This window comes from Zingiber officinale, chromosome 6B (assembly GCF_018446385.1).
Source record: "Zingiber officinale cultivar Zhangliang chromosome 6B, Zo_v1.1, whole genome shotgun sequence".
Classification (NCBI taxonomy): Eukaryota; Viridiplantae; Streptophyta; class Magnoliopsida; order Zingiberales; family Zingiberaceae; genus Zingiber; species Zingiber officinale.
In genome coordinates this window covers 70109989-70128636 of record NC_055996.1, presented here as the reverse complement: position 1 = coordinate 70128636, position 18648 = coordinate 70109989, and the positions used below count along the sequence as shown (strand labels likewise).

General features: G+C 37.7%; 2 protein-coding genes and 1 long non-coding RNA gene across 3 annotated transcripts; 2 read left to right on the top strand and 1 right to left on the bottom strand.

Moving 5' to 3' along the window:
• The first annotated feature begins 268 nt into the window (after nt 1-268).
• Nucleotides 269-1069, top strand: LOC121990262 (UPF0047 protein YjbQ-like). The gene is made up of 4 exons (XM_042544432.1): nt 269-379; nt 611-671; nt 771-865; nt 969-1069. The coding sequence occupies exons 1-4, from the start codon at nt 305-307 to the stop codon at nt 1008-1010; spliced, it is 273 nt and encodes a 90-aa protein (XP_042400366.1). The 5' UTR covers nt 269-304; the 3' UTR covers nt 1011-1069.
• A 3604-nt stretch (nt 1070-4673) lies between these two features.
• LOC121991101 (zinc finger AN1 domain-containing stress-associated protein 15-like) lies at nt 4674-13484 on the bottom strand. The gene is made up of 3 exons (XM_042545126.1): nt 13357-13484; nt 6020-6130; nt 4674-4842 (listed from the first exon to the last, which is right to left on the bottom strand). Exons 1-3 carry the CDS (start codon nt 13482-13484, stop codon nt 4674-4676), a joined length of 408 nt encoding a protein of 135 aa, XP_042401060.1.
• A 4525-nt stretch (nt 13485-18009) lies between these two features.
• Nucleotides 18010-18410, top strand: LOC121990261. The gene is made up of 3 exons (XR_006114529.1): nt 18010-18090; nt 18166-18292; nt 18358-18410. It is a non-coding gene; the product is annotated as an uncharacterized LOC121990261 (long non-coding RNA).
• Nucleotides 18411-18648: the final 238 nt, after the last annotated feature.

Here is an 18648-nt window from a genome sequence, read left to right as displayed (position 1 = left end):
AACTTGTCAGTTACGATATAAACACACTTACGGTATGAATTACATGTATATATAACATTGACATATTATTTAGTACGAGATTTACATGTATGAAAGTTTTCATACAAAATTTCTTGATTGCCTACAACCCCAGGTGTGCTGATGACAAGTTGAAGAAGATGGCTCTAAGAGTGATAGCTGAAAGCCTTTCAGAAGAAGAGATTGCTGGACTTAAAGAAGCAATTCCATGCGATGGACACCAACAACGGCCCTCAGTACACTTGTCGTGGCCGCCGCTGGCATTTCTACTGCTGTCTCTGAGGCCATGGCCGCCAAGTGGGCACAGAAGACCGTCGTCGTCCCTGCTCAGAGGCGCGGATGCCATCTCATCACCCCCAAGGTTCAATCGCCCCCAAATCTGTCTCTTTTTCTTCCGATCATTTCTTGATTTTATCTCCCTTATTAATCAGTAAAAAGCAATTTTTTTCCTGTTGTGTTTGGAAAATGATCCACTGGTCAATCGATAGATGCGTTTGGTTGTACTTGATCTCTTATATTTCTTACTGATGGACGCTCGATGTATAGGAAAATGTGATGAAACATAACTCGTATGCTTCTGGTGTTGTGCCAGATTGTTGAAGAGATACAACAAGATTTGTCGGGCTTCAAATGCGGCCTTGCTCATCTTTTCCGTGAGTTTTCGTTGACTGCGATTACAATTTTATTAAAAACAAATTGTCCGTTGCATTTTGCTGCTGTTCTTCTGATCAGAAGGTTAAATACTTGTTCAGTGCAGCATACAAGTGCTTCTCTCACCATAAATGAGAATTATGACTCTGATGTTCAGAGCGACACTGAAACATTTCTGAATCGGATTGTGCCAGAGGTGATATTCATAGATCCCTTTAGTGATTACTGCAAAATATAGAATTGGATATTTTTTTTTTTTGATGATTTACTTATGATTCATCCTTTGCTTATTGTGTTAGGGTCGATCTGCACCGTGGAAGCACACATTGGAAGGTGAGTAAACGTGAAAATTGCAGCCTCCCAATTTCATTAACACCCAATACTGAAATAGCCTTCTTTCATCTCTAGCAATTGCCAGAAAAATCAGTATCAGCTGATAAAGCAGTTACGATTTATTGAACTGCTGTGCTGATCTTGGCATTAAATATTGTAGAAGAGCTTATGATTGCCATTCCCTATGTATAATTCTTCTAATCAAGCGACCATCCTTCTCGAATAATAGCAGCAAGACTATTAATCATGCTTTATCTTTCTGTTTCAATAAGACAGGAATGGTTCTTCTCTTCTTTAAGGAAAGCACACAATTGATTTCTCTCCATTTTGAGGAAGCATAGAAACTTGTTCTATTATGTAGTACTTCACACTATTAGCTTGTAACTTTTGATCATTTTGTTTCAATGTGATGTATAGGTTGCTCTCTATTGGATATGGATCCTTTAAGATTAAGTCCAGCAATCTTAAAGAAGAGTCAATGATGAGGTTTTGTAAAACTTGTGTGTTTGAAAAATTATTGTCATGAAGTTAAGGATAACTTGTATGATACAAAATTAATTAGTGGATCAATATGTATACATTTTGTTTGTATAATATAAAGTTTTATTTATTTGTTAAATAGTCTTATTATAAAAATGATTGTGGTTGTGGATATTCAATTATATGTAAATTTTGAGTATTTTTTATAATTTTTGCTATTTAATTAAGAAAAACACTATTTTTTATAAATTTAAAAAGACAACGTTTTTAAGTAATAAAAGACAACGCTTAAAAAACAATGTCTTTGAGACCAACCACAACGCTTTTAAAGCGTTGTCTTTGATATGTGCATTTTTACAACAACATCTATAACAACGCTTTTTAAGAACGAAAAGACAACGCTTAAAAAGCGTTGTCTTTGTGACCAACCACAACGCTTTTAAAGCGTTGTCTTTGATATGACTTTCTACAACACCATCTACAACATCACTTTTTAAGTACATACGACAACGCCAAAAAAGCGTTGTTGTTTAGCTTTTTTCTTGTAGTGGAATTTCGAATGTACTTTTGCCACAGTAGTATTATGCTCAAGGAGTCATCAACAAAGTATGTAGTTCAACATAGTAAAAATTTAAATGCGATTGTAAAAAAGAAAAAATAATAAATTATAGGAGGAAAAACAAGATTAAGTCATGGCATATAGACGAAAACCATAAGGAGAGTACAAACAAGAAATTTGTAGAGCAACTCATAAGATACAAAAGGTCATCATCTACCAATTCACAAAGAGATAACTTCCACATTGTCAGTCCTTGCATAATTCGGAAACAACTAAATAAGCTACTCACACAACCCAACCATTATTAATTTTGGATCACAAAGAGAGGCAATAAATAAGGGAAATGTCAGCTAATTCTGCTCATGGTAGAAATGCAAGAATGAAGTATTGAGCAAAGGAGATAGCTAGCTATGAATAAACAAATTATTGGAGTAAGAAATCAAAATCAATAAGTCATGGAGTCACAAACAAAGTGTTCAACCATCTTTTGAAGTCTAGTAATTTATACCTACTAATGAATATAATCTAGTAGGCAATCCACCCATTCGGATCGCACTTCGTCAATTTCTTTGTTGGAGTAAATTGTTTTCTTGGACTGTTAACAAACCCAGATTAATTTAGTAAAAAAAAAATCAGTAATGAAGAAGCAAAGTCAAATAAAAGAAATTATTTGAGAAAATTGAGAATATGTCAAATATTACCATTGAGATAAGTGAATCCTTCGCGCTGGTAATATTTCCTTCAATAATTCTCTCTTAAATTTCATCACATAAAATTCTCTAGCTTTCATCATGGAAATTATATAAAAAAAACATTAAAAAGTAATTTGGCACTTGGGCCATAACTAGGCCTATTGGGTCTAACAGATGGCTCAATCCATCTTTTATATATTTCATTCATTTTATCAACAATTTATCAATTCAGGCACTTAACTTTAAGAAATACTCAAACAATGCACCTAATTTCCATATTTATTAAAAAGCACACTTAATTTTCAAAATTCCCTTTAACCCATTACAGTCGTACACCAAAGTAAACAAATTTAATTTTCTTACTTGAACTAAACCGAACCAAGGCAAAGAAAAAAAACTTAATTATTTTATCAATCACTTTCATCTAAAAGTCATTAATGATCCTAAAAATAATTATAAATGCAACCCTAAAAATTTTATATTCACGTCATATTAACACTATTACACTCCTAGTGATACCCTCAATCTATCCATTTTTTTCCTTCAAAATTTTGTGTCTTTTAAGTTCACTAAGTTTTGACCAAAAAGTCATATATGACCTTAAAAAGCTCATATTTATTTTAAATTTACACCATTGCACTCCTAGTGGTCTCGTGGACCCATCTATATATATAAAGAAATGAGGCTTCTTTTGTGCTAATAATGAGTAGACAGTGTGGTGCCCGAATGAGTAGGAAATTTACCTCATTTTTCATCACTACCTAATGTGCAGGCCAAGCAACACGGGTCCCTATAGCGCCACCAATAGTATCACATTCATCACATAAAATCCTCATTTGGGCTTGGATCAAAAGGGAACAAAGAGAGCATTGGTGTGGGGTTGCGAGCTTTCTCTACTAACCATTGAGCTAAGTTACCAATTGATAGCACTGAGGGGTAATCTGGAGATCACTGACACAATGAAGGATTTCTTATACTTGGGGGGTTTTGGAGTTTGGTAGTAGCCCTACTATCCCAACTAAAATTTAACTGCTCCAAAAATGAAAGAGATGAAACAATTATACATGGCACGTACCACATCCATTAGTAATAGTTAGTAGTTGGTCAGAATGATTGGAGTTTGTCCTCAAGGTCACAGTATCACCAGTGGAGTCTATTCTGTAAATGAGACTACTATTAGCCACATTTTAGAAAAGAACAATAATATTTCCTGCATTTTATAACTGATTGTTGACTGTCAGAGTGAAACTACAGTGTGTATTGAAAAGAAAGGTTATATGATGAATTACTTTCATTGGCAAGACCATTGATGTAGGTTTGCTTTATGCTTTACAACTTGGACAATAGATCTTTCGATGTACTATTTGGGTTGGAGAGATTCATCCAGCTTTTGCTCATTAGATAAGATGTCGATGACTGGTTTTATTGAAGCAACTCAAGGTGGAAAACATGCACATTAGATTGGGATGAGCTTGAAATGGTGGAAGTTTATCAACCTTAACATCATCTCCACTCTGATAAAGACCAACCATGGATCAGCTCAGTGTAGTAGCATTAGGTCTTAAATCTCAAATTCAACAATAGGGAAATAAAAACAAACCCCTTCAAACTGCAGCTTCCCCTCTCTTTTTTGTTGCACGTAATCATCCTGAAAAGCCCAAACAAAAAAAATAGTTACTAACAACAAAATTAGTCAATAAAAAATAGCTATTCTTTCATGTATCACATACAATCTTTTTTGTTGTCATTTTGAGAAAAAAATAGTAGGTGCTTTCATGTATCTCAAGAACCCGTGGGTCCATGTATCTGATGACACATATAAAGTTAGACAAATCTCTAAAAAAAATTCAGAGACAATGCAATTCAATCAGATTGCAAGATGAAGTAGCTAGACCCAATTAACTTCAAGAATTGTTGAGTAAAGGCAGGAAAAGAAACGCTCATATTTTAATGATCTTCACAGCTCTTATGAGAGGATTGGCCTTACCGATTTGGTCTCTTCCAGCCGCCTTGTAATCAAATGAGCAGTCATGGGAATCGGAGTACCGGTGAAGTTTGCAGAAGAGATCGCCGCAGCGGCACCGGAAGCCGGTCAAGCCCACCCTTTTCCTACAGTCAGATCAAGCAACGCTTAATGGACTGAATGGTCGGGGATGGACGACAGTCTTCCTCGGTCTTCGACGAGCAGGAAATCAGTGTAACGACCCAAATTTCCTTGTTTTAAGTTCCAAAAGTTCTTAAAAATATTTGGAAATGCTTTAGAAATATTTTAGAAATTTTTAGAGTATCTTTACGCAATTTTTGGAGGTCGATTGGTATTTTTACAAAACGAAAGAAATTTTGACAAAAATGTCCAAGCCGAGGTTTGAACCGGAAACCTCGGGTTAAGCAGAGATTCGCTTAATCAACAGACCAGCCGAACTTTTCTTAATTAAACCTATATCGAAATATAGTTAAGTTATAATGAGAACCAAAAGTTAGACCTAGTTATAAAAGGATTAGGTTTTTCTTTCTCCCGAAAACCTATCTGTCCTTCTTCCCTTTCTTCCTCCCGCGACGGCGCTGTTCCCCTTCTTCGAGCGATTTTTCACGGGCGAAAGCACAACCAAGGCTAGGGCTCCTCCTCTCGGGCGATGACAGCGAAGAAGCAAGGTCATCCCGTCGAGGAGGGCACGCGGACATAGAGGAAACACCGAGGTTGGGAACTCATCCGAACCCTAGATCTCTCTCTCGGTTGTAAGTCCAAGCAAACCGTTGTAAGTACTACTCACCTGTGGTAGGAGTTGCTCTGAACTTAGGGCTTTCATTTCCTTGCTTTCAGATTTTGCTGTGCCGAGTAGAATTATATGCTAGAGCTTTTCTTTCCATGCTCTGTTTATCTAGCAGAATTGCTAAGGTTTGGTTTGCTATGCCGAATTGTTGTGCTAGGGTTTTCCTTTCCATTCCATTTGTGTGAATTGCCTGTTAGTGATGTTAGATTCTTTATGCTGGAAAGTTCCATGATGAAACCGTAGTTTCAATTTGTGGTTAGTTTCCTTTATAGCAGAATTCATTCCTGATTATATGCATCCGTAGCCTGCTATTGCTCAAAACATGTTTCAGTTGTATGTAAGTTTAGTTAAACCGTAGCATGCAATGTTTCCCACTGAACATAAAAGCTTTCATTTTAGCATCTCAGATTTTAGACCTTTACTTGCTATTTTAACAAGTACGAACAACCCTATTTTTCCAGTATTACAATTCTGAACTCTTTTCTTATTTTGGTTAGCATGAGTAGCCATATTACCAGGATTCGGGATTTGTTTGTCTTGCTACCTTATCAAGCATCCCAATATCTAGTTCCTTGCAGTTTTGTAATCTTCCTTCACTGCCGTAAGCATGAATAGCATTTTCCTTGCTACTCAAAGGGCAAGAACAGCCCGTTATTTAGTTAAAATGGGTTTAGCATTTTCCTTGCTACTCAAAAGGGCAAGAGCAGCCTTTATTTAAAGTATGTAGTGTTAGTTTCTTGGTTTTCTTGAACATGAATAGCTATTAAGCTTATCTTGTAGTTTGATTGGCTTTGCTTTATTTTTATATAGCATGCTCAGTTAGTTACAATTCTCTACTTGTTAGATATACTTACAGTGTTCTAGTAAGCTCTATTAGGGGATTATGAGAAGTTATGAGTAGAGAAAAGACCAAGGTCTAGTTAGAAAAGATAACAAGTAATTTAAAGTAAGAGGCTAGTACTCGACTTCCAAGGTTGTCGTTAAACAAATCCAGGTGACCAATTCCAAGGTCTTGGCCCTGGTAAGACCAAGGTTTTTACCCTCATAGGACTGGAGGCTCGCTACCTCAGTCTCTATTAGAGAGCGCGCATTTGATACTAAGCCTGGGCCCAAGAAAGAGAAGAAGAAAGTTAAATATTAATTTCAAATATGAGGCTATAAGTAAATGAGACAAGTATCTCCTATGTTTAGAACCAGCAAAGTTTAGCTCCTTTAATTCTAAGCATACCGTATTAGTTTTCATTTGCTTTCCTTATGAGTTTATCGAGCATGATTAGCTTTATTTCCAGCATGCAGATTTATTCTTGTATATCATGAGTATGCAGATTATTTTAGTGCTTTGCTATTAGAGGAGCATGAGTAGCTTTTCTTTTTAGCATTTCAGTTTTAGCATCCTTTGTATCTTATGCAATTTCGAGTTTTTGTGAGATACTTTAGTACTTACTAAGCATTTTCGCTTATAGATTTATTCTCCTCCTACTGCAGATAAAGGAAAAGCTAAAGTATAAGGAAGAAGGCGACAAGATGGTGGGGATGGTGTGTGATGTTGAACTATGGAAGTCTCGGGACTTGGCTAAGAAGTTGTTTAGAGTCCTTCTTTAATGTTATTAGAGAAGTTGAGATTGTTAAAGAGTTGTTTCTTTTTTCTTATGTTGCTAATTGAGTCTATTCCGCATTGTTAGTTTGGTTGTTTCCCACTGTTGGAGATTTATTCATTTGTTATTGCTAGAATAGTTTTTTTTTAAAAGTTGTTGTATCTTATTACTGTGTGGTTGTGAAGTATATATACCAGCCACATGTGGCTGATGGTTTATTTTGCATGTATTGATGATTATTGTCACCGGTATAGGGGAGACTCTGCCGAAATTTTTCAATAGGAATTTCTCTGGGCCCGTGATAAATTTAAGTGTTGCTAATAATAGCATAAGTAACACTAGTAAGTAGAGTAATAGATAAGTAACGGTCGCCCGCAGAGTGGTAGTAAGGAGGTGGGTCGTTAAAGTTGGTATCAGAGCAGTCTCCATTCTCTAGCATCACACATCAGCACCATCTTTGCCGTCTTCAAGTAAGAATGTATTTATACTTTCTTTATGCTTTTCCTTTTGTGCTTGTAGTATAGAGAAATGTTTAGAAGTACCTACTCATATGTGTTTAAAAGTTAAGAATTATGCCTAGTTTTCTCTTCCTGCATAACTAGATGTCAAGATAGAGGACAAGATAGTGGGGAGTCAGAAACCCCAGTCAAGTAATTAGAATTGGAAGGACAATGATAACAAGAAAGACTCAAGCAGGAAGACATTCGGGTAGTCTGTGAGTATCCAGAGGTATTTCCAAAAAAGCTACCTGGACTATCTCCCAACAGAGAAGTAGAGTTTGAAATTGAGTTGTTTCCTGGTACCAGCCGAATTTCAAAAGCTCCGTACAGAATTTCTCTAGCAGATCTAAAAGAGTTACAAGAATAATTTCAGGAGCTACTTGACAAGGGTTTCATCCGCCCTAGTCATTCACCCCGGGGAGCTCCAGTGTTGTTCGTTAAGGAGAAAGACAGATCTATGCGGATGTGCATGGATTTTAGAACGCTGAACAAAGAAACAGTTAAGAACAAGTACCCTCTTCCCAGAATAGATGATCTATTTGATCAGCTAAAGAGGGCAATAGTGTTCTCTAAAATAGACCTGCGCTCTGGGTACCATCAGTTGAGAGTGAAAGAAAGTGATATACCCAGAACAGCTTTCAGGACCAGATACGAACACTATAAGTTCGTAGTCATGCCTTTTGGTGTGACTAATGCACCTGCAGTCTTCATGGACTTAATGAACAGAGTGTTCAGAGAATACCTTGACAAATTTGTCATCGTGTTCATCGACGACATTCTAGTCTATTCCAGAACCCCAGAGGAGAATGACACGCACTTGAGAATAGTACTGCAGACCCTACAGCAAAGACAGCTTTATGCTAAATTCTTGAAGTGCGAGTTCTGGTTGGAGCAAGTGGCGTTTCTAGGTCACATCATTTCTAAAGAAGGTATCCAAGTGGATCCAGCCAAAATAGAATCGGTCAATAACTGGAGTAGACCCAAGAATGCCAGGGAGATCAGAAGCTTCCTTGGTTTAGCTGGGTACTACAGGAAATTCGTGGAGGACTTTTCCAAGATAGCCTCTTCACTAACATCCCTCACTAGGAAGAACAAGAAGTTTGAATGGTCAGACAGATGTGAACAGAGTTTCCAAGAGCTAAAGAAGAGACTGACCAGTGCTCCCATTTTGACAGTCCCAGAAAGTAACAAGAGTTTTGACATCTACAGTGATGCTTCCAAGATGGGTCTAGGAGTTGTACTCATGCAAGAAGGAAAAGTTATAGCTTATGCTTCCAGACAACTCAAAGACTACGAGAAGAACTACCCCACTCATGATCTCGAGCTGGCAGCTGTGGTCTTTGCACTGAAACTCTGGCGACACTACTTGTATGGAGTCCAGTGCAAAATCTTCACAGATCATCGGAGTTTAAAGTATTTCTTCACCTAGAAAGACTTAAACATGAGACAACACAGGTGGCTAGAGTTGGTCAAAGACTATGACTGTGAAATCTTCTACCACCCAAGCAAAGCTAACAAAGTGGCAGATGTACTAAGCAGAAAATCCAGTGCATCCCTGATGTCTTTGTCATCATTAGCCCTACCACTGCAGAAGGAACTGTTAGATTTCGGAGTCGAAATTGTTGAAGGGCGACTCTCTGCATTGACCTTAGAGTCAACCCTGCTTGATGATATACAGAGAAAGCAAAGTGAAGATCCAGACATCCAGAAGATCAAGCAGGGGATACAAGAAGAAGGTACAGAGTTTCGAGTATCAGACAGTGGAGTTCTTTATCAGGGGAACCGCCTTTGTGTCCCCAATGATGAGGAATTAAGAAGGAAGATTTTAGAAGAAGCTCATAGCACACCATACTCCATGCATCCTGGTTGTACCAAGATGTACCAAGACGTGAAACAGAGGTTCTGGTGGTCTAGACTCAAAAGAGATGTTGCTAAATATGTCAGTACCTGCCTGACATGTCAGAGGGTCAAAGCAGAACACCAGAGACCAAGAGGAATTCTACAGTCTCTCTCAATACCAGAGTGGAAATGGGAAGACATATCCGTGGACTTCATAACAGGTCTTCCAAGAACTACAAATGGATATGACGCAATATGGGTAGTAGTGGACAGATTGACTAAGTCTGCTCATTTTCTAGCCATCAAGGTGTCCCACTCTATAGAGCAGTTGGCACAAATGTACGTCAAGGAAGTGATCAGACTTCATGGAGTTCCTAAATCTATTGTTTCTTATAGAGATGGGCGCTTCACCTCTCATTTTTGGGAGTGTGTTCAGACTGCACTAGGCACCAAACTCAAGTTCAGCACAACCTTCCATCCTTATACTGATGGACAGACAGAGTGAGTAAATCAGATCTTAGAAGACATGCTCAGGGCTTGTGCACTTGATTTCAAGGGAAGTTGGTGCAAGTATCTGTGCTTAGCTGAATTTGCCTACAACAACAGCTATCAGGCCACCATCAAGATGGCACCATACGAGGCGTTGTATGGCAGGAAGTGCAGATCACCTATTTGCTGGCAAGAAGCGGGTGAGAGAAAAGAAATGGAAGTAGAGCTGGGCATCCAGACAGAGATGATAGATGAGACCACTCAGGCTATCCAGAAAATCAGAAAGAGAATTGAGACTGCCCAGAGCAAACAGAAGAGTTATGCTGACACACGCCGTAGGCCACTGGAATTCCAAGTAGGAGATCCAATCTTTCTCAAGGTCGCTCCTATGAAGGGAGTGATGAGATTTGGCAAGAATGGCAAATTAAGTCCTCGCTACGTAGGACCTTACCTGATCATAGAGAGGATTGGGAAAGTAGCTTACAAGCTGGACTTACCACAAGACATGTCAGCAATACATAATGTATTTCATGTCTCCATGCTAAAGAAGTGTCTCCATGACTCTAGCCAAGTGATTGAGCCTCAGTCAGTGCAGATTCAGGAGGATCTTAGCTATGAGCGCAGACCTACACAGATAGGGGACAGAGAAGTTAAGAGACTAAGGAATAAAGAAGTACCACTAGTGAAGGTCATCTGGCAGAACCAGAAGCACGAGGAAGTCACTTGGGAGCGTGAGGGCAGTATGAGACAGAAATATCCAGAACTATTCTAAGTTCGAGGACGAACTTTTTATAATGTATGGGGGATTGTAACGACCCAAATTTCCTTGTTTTAAGTTCCAAAAGTTCTTAAAAATATTTAGAAATGCTTTAGAAATATTCTAGAGATTTTTAGAAATTTTTAGAGTATCTTTACGCAATTTTTGGAGGTCGTTTGATATTTTTACAAAATGAAAGAAATTTTGACAAAAATGTCCAAGCCGAGGTTTGAACCAGAAACCTCGGGTTAAGCAGAGATTCGCTTAACCAACAGACCAACCGAACTTTTCTTAATTAAACCTATATCGAAATATAGTTAAGTTATAATGAGAACCCAAAGTTAGACCTAGTTATAAAAGGATTAGGTTTTTCTTTCTCCCGAAAACCTATCTGTCCTTCTTCCCTTTCTTCCTCCCGCGACGGCGCTGTTCCCCTTCTTCGAGCGATTTTTCTCGGGCGAAAGCGCAGCCAAGGCTAGGGCTCCTCCTCTCGGGCGACGGCAGCGAAGAAGCAAGGTCATCCCGTCGAGGAGGGCACGCGGACACAAAGGAAACGAAGAGGTTGGGAACTCATCCAAACCCTAGATCTCTCTCTCGGTTGTAAGTCCAAGCAAACCGCTGTAAGTACTACTCACCTGTGGTAGGAGTTGCTCCGAACTTAGGGTTTTAGTTTCCTTGTTTTCGGATTTTGTTGTGCCGAGTAGAATTATATGCTAGAGCTTTTCTTTCCATGCTCTGTTTATCTAGCCGAATTGCTAAGGTTAGGTTTGCTATGCCGAATTGTTGTGCTAGGGTTTTCCTTTCCATTCCATTTGTATGAATTGCCTGTTAGTGATGTTAGATTCTTTATGCTGGAAAGTTCCATGATGAAACCGTAGTTTCAGTTTGTGGTTAGTTTCCTTTATAGCAGAATTCATTCCTGATTATATGCATCCGTAGCCTGCTATTGCTCAAAACATGTTTCAGTTGTATGTAAGTTTAGTTAAACCGTAGCATGCAGTGTTTCCCACTGAACATAAAAGCTTTCATTTTAGCATCTCAGATTTTAGACCTTTACTTGCTATTTTAACAAGTACGAACAACCCTATTTTTCCAGCATTACAATTCTGAATTCTTTGCTTATTTTGGTTAGCATGAACAACCATATTACCAGGATTCGGGATTTGTTTGTCTTGCTACCTTATCAAGCATCCCAGTATCTAGTTCCTTGCAGTTTTGTAATCTTCCTGCACTACCGTAAGCATGAATAGCATTTTCCTTGCTACTCAAAGGGCAAGAACAACCCGTTATTTAGTTAAAATGGGTTTAGCATTTTCCTTGCTACTCAAAAGGGCAAGAACAACCTTTATTTAAAGTATGTAGTGTTAGTTTCTTGGTTTTCTTGAACATGAATAGCTATTAAGCTTATCTTGTAGTTTGATTGGCTTTGCTTTATTTTTATATAGCATGCTCAGTTAGTTGCAATTCCCTACTTGTTAGATATACTTACAGTGTTCTAGTAAGCTCTATTAGGGGATTATGAGAAGTTATGAGTAGAGAAAAGACCAAGGTCTAGTTAGAAAAGATAACAAGTAATTTAAAGTAAGAGGCTAGTACCCGACTTCCAAGGTTGTCGTTAAACAAATCCAGATGACCAATTCCAAGGTCTTGGCCCTGGTAAGACTAAGGTCTTTACCCTCATAGGACTGGAGGCTCGCTACCTCTGTCTCTATTAGAGAGCGCGCATTTGGTACTAAGCCTGGGCCCAAGAAAGAGAAGAAGAAAGTTAAATATTAATTTCAAGTATGAGGCTATAATTAAATGAGATAAGTATCACCTATGTTTAGAACCAGCAAAGTTTAGCTCCTTTAATTCTAAGCATACCGTATTAGTTTTCATTTGCTTTCCTTATGAGTTTATCGAGCATGATTAGCTTTATTTCCAACATGCAGATTTATACTTGTATATCATGAGTATGCAGATTATTTTAGTGCTTTGCTATTAGAGGAGCATGAGTAGCTTTTCTTTTTAGCATTTCAGTTTTAGCATCCTTTGTATCTTATGCAATTTCGAGTTTTTGTGAGATACTTTAGTACTTACTAAGCATTTTCGCTTATAGATTTATTCTCCTCCTACTGCAGATAAAGGAAAAGCTAAAGTATAAGGAAGAAAGCGACAAGATGGTGGGGATGGTGTGTGATGTTGAACTATGGAAGCCTCGGGACTTGGCTAAGAAGTTGTTTAGAGTCCTTCTTTAATGTTATTAGAGAAGTTGAGATTGTTAAAGAGTTGTTTCCTTTTTCTTATGTTGCTAATTGAGTCTATTCCGCATTGTTAGTTTGGTTGTTTCCCACTGTTGGAGATTTATTCATTTGTTATTGCTAGATAGAATAGTTTTTTTTTTAAGTTGTTGTGTCTTATTACTGCGTGGTTGTGAAGTATATATACCAGCCGCATGTGGCTGATGGTTTATTTTGCATGTATTGATGATTATTGTCACCGGTACAGGGGAGACTCTGCCGAAATTTTTCGGTAGGAACTTCTCTGGGGCCGTGATAAATTTAAGTGTTGCTAATAATAGCATAAGTAACACTTGTAAGTAGAGTAATAGATAAGTAACGGTCACCCTCAGAGTGGTAGTAAGGAGGTGGGTCGTTAAAATCGGAACAGTAGGTGCCTAGAATCTCTCAGGCCTCTCCGGAGCTTTAAATCCTTGAGGGGAAAGCTGCGGCAAAATAGAAGGGGAAGAGGAAGAAGAAGAGGAAGGAGGTTTGAGAATCTCCGCTTCGTCCTTGTTAAGATCACACCTTTCCCCTGCCATCTGTTTCAATTCCAGGACCAAATCGAAACAAAAATCAACAAAATCTTTTGATTAATTCAACGAAAAAGAAACCATCTTTTCAAGGGTAACAAACAGACTCAACAAGTAGGGAGATGATGAGTTCGACGAGCTGAAATAGAACAAATATGAGATTTTTCTCCGGGAAATCAGAAAAATAAAAAAAACTATACTTGGGACACAAATAAATCGAGAGACGGCGGGCAGCTTTGTACAATCAAATGGCCTCGTAGAGCTCAGAAATCCGCTCACCAAGAAATGAGAGGAGAGCACACCGCACGTCGTGGAGATCCAGCGGAGGCGGACGGTCCGTCACAGGATGGCGTGAAGAGATTGTATCAGGAGAGGGAAAGAAATATGGCTAGGGTTCGGGAATGCGAAGGGGAAGACACGGCGCCGAAAAGATATTCAGAGAGAGGGAAAGGAAAAACTACACGCGAGGGGAAAAAAGACCAAAGTCAAATACAACGGTTTTATCAAAACTGTTGTTGTAACCCCTAAAAACGCGGATAAAGACAACGATTTATAAAACCGTTGTAAAAAAGTGTTGTCGTTTTAAAAAGAAGTCTCTCAATGACAACAATTTTCATAAAACCGTTGTCTTTTATATTTAATGGGGAGTTCAAAGACAATGATTTTGGCAAAACCGTTGTCTTTGAGCAAATACACAATGCTTTCTCTTAAAACTGTTGTCGTAGGGGTGTTGTCTTTTAACATTTTTGTTGTAGTGTCCCGAGACGCTTGGTTCAAGTTCTAGTTTTCCTCCAACAAGTGAACAAATGTTTGCCACTAATACATTGTCGTTGGAGGAGCCTGATGTACCAGGTCTGGATGAAATATATTACAAATTTCAAGAAGTATTGAATGCTGCAAATGAACCATTATATTCCGGTTGTGTCAGTCAGACTAAATTATCTCTCACCTCCAGACTATTAAATATAAAGGCAGATCATAATATGTCGCAAGATTGTTTAATGATATTGTTCAAGCGTTTGACGATACATTGCCACGTGATCACAATTTGCCTCTTGATTTTTACAGTATGAAAAAACTGGTGAAAGATTTAGGTCTTCCGGTTGAAAGAATTGATGTTTGTAGAGATGGTTGTATGTTATATTGGGAAGATGATGCAGATGTAGAGGTTTGTAAATTCTGTAATCAAGATAGGTATAAGACAACCAGAAGGAGTCAACAACGACATAAAGCACACAACCAGTTGTTTTATTTACCTTTAACTCCTAGGTTACAAAGATTGTATGCATCAAAGGCAACTGCGGAACACATGACTTGGCATGCAACTCATCAAACAGAAGAGGGTTTAATGTGTCATCCATCAGATGCAGATGCGTGGAAACATTTTGATAGAACATATCCAGATTTTGCAAAGGAGACTAGAAACATTAGATTATGTCTCTGTGCTGATGGATTTGCTCCGTTTGGTAAATCGGGAAGAAATTATTCTTGTTGGCCAGTTATCTTAACGCCGTATAATCTTCCACCTGGGATGTGCATGAAAACACCTTATATGTTTTTAACATTGGTTGTACCAGGTCCGTAAAATACAAAGAAGTTAATAGATATTTATATGCAACCCCTGATAGCAGAACTTAAACAACTATGGGATGAAGGTGTTCCTACATACGATGTTCATTCTAACTAGATGTTTATACTGAAGGTTGCTCTTCTTTGGACCATAAATGGCTTTCCAGCTTACGGTATGCTATCAAGTTGGAGTACTGATGGGATCTTGGGATGCCCAATATGTATGGAGAGATCAAAGTCATTCAGATTGAAACACGGAAAGAAACCAAGTTATTTTGATTGTCATAGGCAATTCTTACCAACAAATCATAATTTCAGAAAGAATAAAGATGAATTCACTAAAAATAGGATCGAAAGAACACTTCCGCCATTGTCAAGATATTTGGTACAGAGTGCTTCACTTTCCATCTGTTATTGAACAACCATATGGTACAACATATGAATATGGGAGTACACATAAATGGACTAAATGAAGTATATTTTGGGATTTGCCGTATTAGTTTAGTCATTTGATACATCATAATCTCGATGTAATGCATATTGAGAAGAATGTTTTTGATAATCTAATAAATACTGTGATGGATATCACCGGAAAAACAAAAGACGATCTTAATGTAAAAAAAGATATGCGACTCATATGTAAAACACCCACTCTTGATGTCGATGAAAATAGTAGGGGACCAAAGCTAAAGGCAGTTTATACAATAAATAAGGATCAACGACGTGTCCTATGTGAATGGTTGAAATCTTTGAAATTTCCAGATGGGTATGTCTCTAATCTTGGAAGATGTGTCGATATGAAAGAATGGAAGTTAATTGGTATGAAAAGTCATGATTGTCATATCATAATGCAAAGACTGATTCCTATTGCTTTTAAGGAACGCTTACCCCAATTTGTATGGGGAGCAATTACGGAGTTAAGTATTTTCCTACATGATATTTGCTCAACAGTTTTGAGATGTTCACACATGGAGAAGTTAGAGAGAGATATTCCAATCATTTTGTGCAATTTGGAAAGGATATTTCCATCCTCTTTTTTTGACTCCATGGAGCATCTTTTGGTTCACTTGCCATATGAGGCCAAAGTTGGAGGACCCGTCCATTTTCGGTGGATGTATCCATTTGAAAGGTAGAGTGTCTTATTTGTATAATTCGACTATTTGAATGCAAAAAAAAAAAATTACTTCTACTCCTGGATCATTTATATATATATATTTAATATACTTTTATATATCTTCAATAGATTCTTATATCATTTGAAGAAAAAAGTGAAAAATAAAGCACGAGTTGAAGCCTCTATTGTTAATGCATACATTGTGGAGGAAGTCACCACTTTTGCTTCATATTATTTTGAAGCTCATGTTCAATGCAAAAGGCGAAGAGCAGGCAGAAATGATGAGGGCCCTATTGATCCAAATGTTACCTCATTTTCAATTTTTAACTACGTTGGTCGACCAAGTGGACCATGTAAACAAAGATACTTAACTGGTAAAGAATGGTGGGCAACCCAAACATATATTTTACTAAATTGTCCAGAAGTATCGTCATATTACGAATAAGTATATAATTTTATTTTTATTTTTATTTTTATTTTTATTATTTTTTTCAATTGTTTGTGTAATAATATGTTTTTTTGAGTAGGATATTTACCAACTTATATTCTGAATTATCGACACAAGAGTTCGATCGATTTTGTGAAGAAGAATTTGTTGCATGGTTCAAATCATATGTAAGTAAAAAATCTATATTTTGTTGATACATATGCATACTTTTAACAATTTATGTTTTGACCTTAGGTTCAAGCTAATCAAGCTCACCTTGAGCAAGAATGGCTAATCCATCTGCCATGGGGTCCAAATTCATGTGTACGCACTTGGCCAGCATATTTCATAAATGGATATAATTTTCATACTCAAGACTATGGAATGGGCAAGGATACCATGAATAGTGGGGTGTGCGTATCGTCATCCAATGAAGGAGGTGCAATCAATGATTTTTATGGTGTGTTGGATGAAATTATAGAAGTAGAATACCCAGGGCCACAAATGTAAGTTATATTATTTATGTGTCGCTGGTTTGACCCTGTTAGAGGGATGAAAGTGCATCCACATTATAATTTAGTTGAAATAAATCATAAGAGATTTTATAAGAGATATGAACCATTTGTGTTGGCACAACAAGCAATTCAAGTATTCTATTCTTCATATCCGAGTTTGAAACGCGATAAGATTGATTGGTGGGTTGTTTGTAAAACCAAAGCACGAAAAAAATTGAGGCACGTTGGGAAAACATTGCATATCAACAAGAGGAAGTTTCAAACACCTTTCAGACTGAGGAATATATTATTCCAACTTTACGAGATCCCAACGGTGTAGTAATAAACGTGGATAGAAGTGAAATTGATGATGATGAGGAGGAGGAGGAAGGAGAGGAGGAGGAAGAGGAGGATGATAATGACAATGATGACTTTGATTTTTGATGATGGGTAAGTTTTGTTAGCTTATTTAAAGAAATTTTCCATATTTTATTGTATATACTATCTCTTTTATAATTTGATTTACTTACATTGTATTTGTTCCTACAGGTCATCAGAGGTGGCATTTCATAAATTTCCCCTCCCCCCTTTTCCAGAATCTTTACATAAAAATGGTAAGTTTTTAATTATCCTTTGTTATGTATCAGATCTATTATTAACTTTATTAAATTATTGAAATTTCCAGCATATATTTCGACGTGGTGGACGTAGACGGCGACCACAGGACCAGACACATCCATCACCTGTCAGTGAACCTATGCCACCCCCTACTCAGGCAGGACCATCCCATGTGTCTTCTCCACTAGCATCATATTCCCCTGCCAGTGTACCTATGCCACCCCTTCATCAGTCGGGCCCATCTCATGTACCTTCTGCACCGGTTTCATATTCGCCGCCACAAGTACCATACCCAGAGAAGTTACCTGTCCACTCAGATCCTCCTGACTCAGCAAGAAACTCATTTGCTGAGTTTAGGAATGATAGAGCTCCTTTAGTCCCCATCGGTGATTCGTAAGTACTATAAAATAATTTATTTGTTAGGCCTATCTTAATTATTTAACATCGTTATTTTGTAATTTAATGCAGATTTGAAAATCCGGTACAAGTTGTTCGAGAAATAAATAGAATCGTGAACAACCATTGGGGAGGGGATTCTATGACATATTCAAGTACTCCACCGGCCACAAAACAACTTTGGTGGAGCGAGTTCAAAGTATATTTTCTTGAGTTTACTTCAATTTTACAGTTATTATATAATAAAACAAATTTCTATTTCAGCGCTTAAATAATTGGGACCCGAATGACGAAATGGAGATACGAAGAATATTTAAAAAGAAATGTGGCAATCACATTAGACATGTATTAAGTTACGCAAAGAATCGGGGGGAAAAACCAAACTTCATCACTGAAGAAAATTGGGAGAGGATCACTATATTTTGGGCAACGGAGGAGAGTAAACAAAGGAGTGACCTGAATAGAATGAATCAATCTCACAATTCTGGTGACTCAAGTGCTATATATGCGGGAGGCTCCATTAACATAGATGAGCATAGACGGAGAATGGTAATT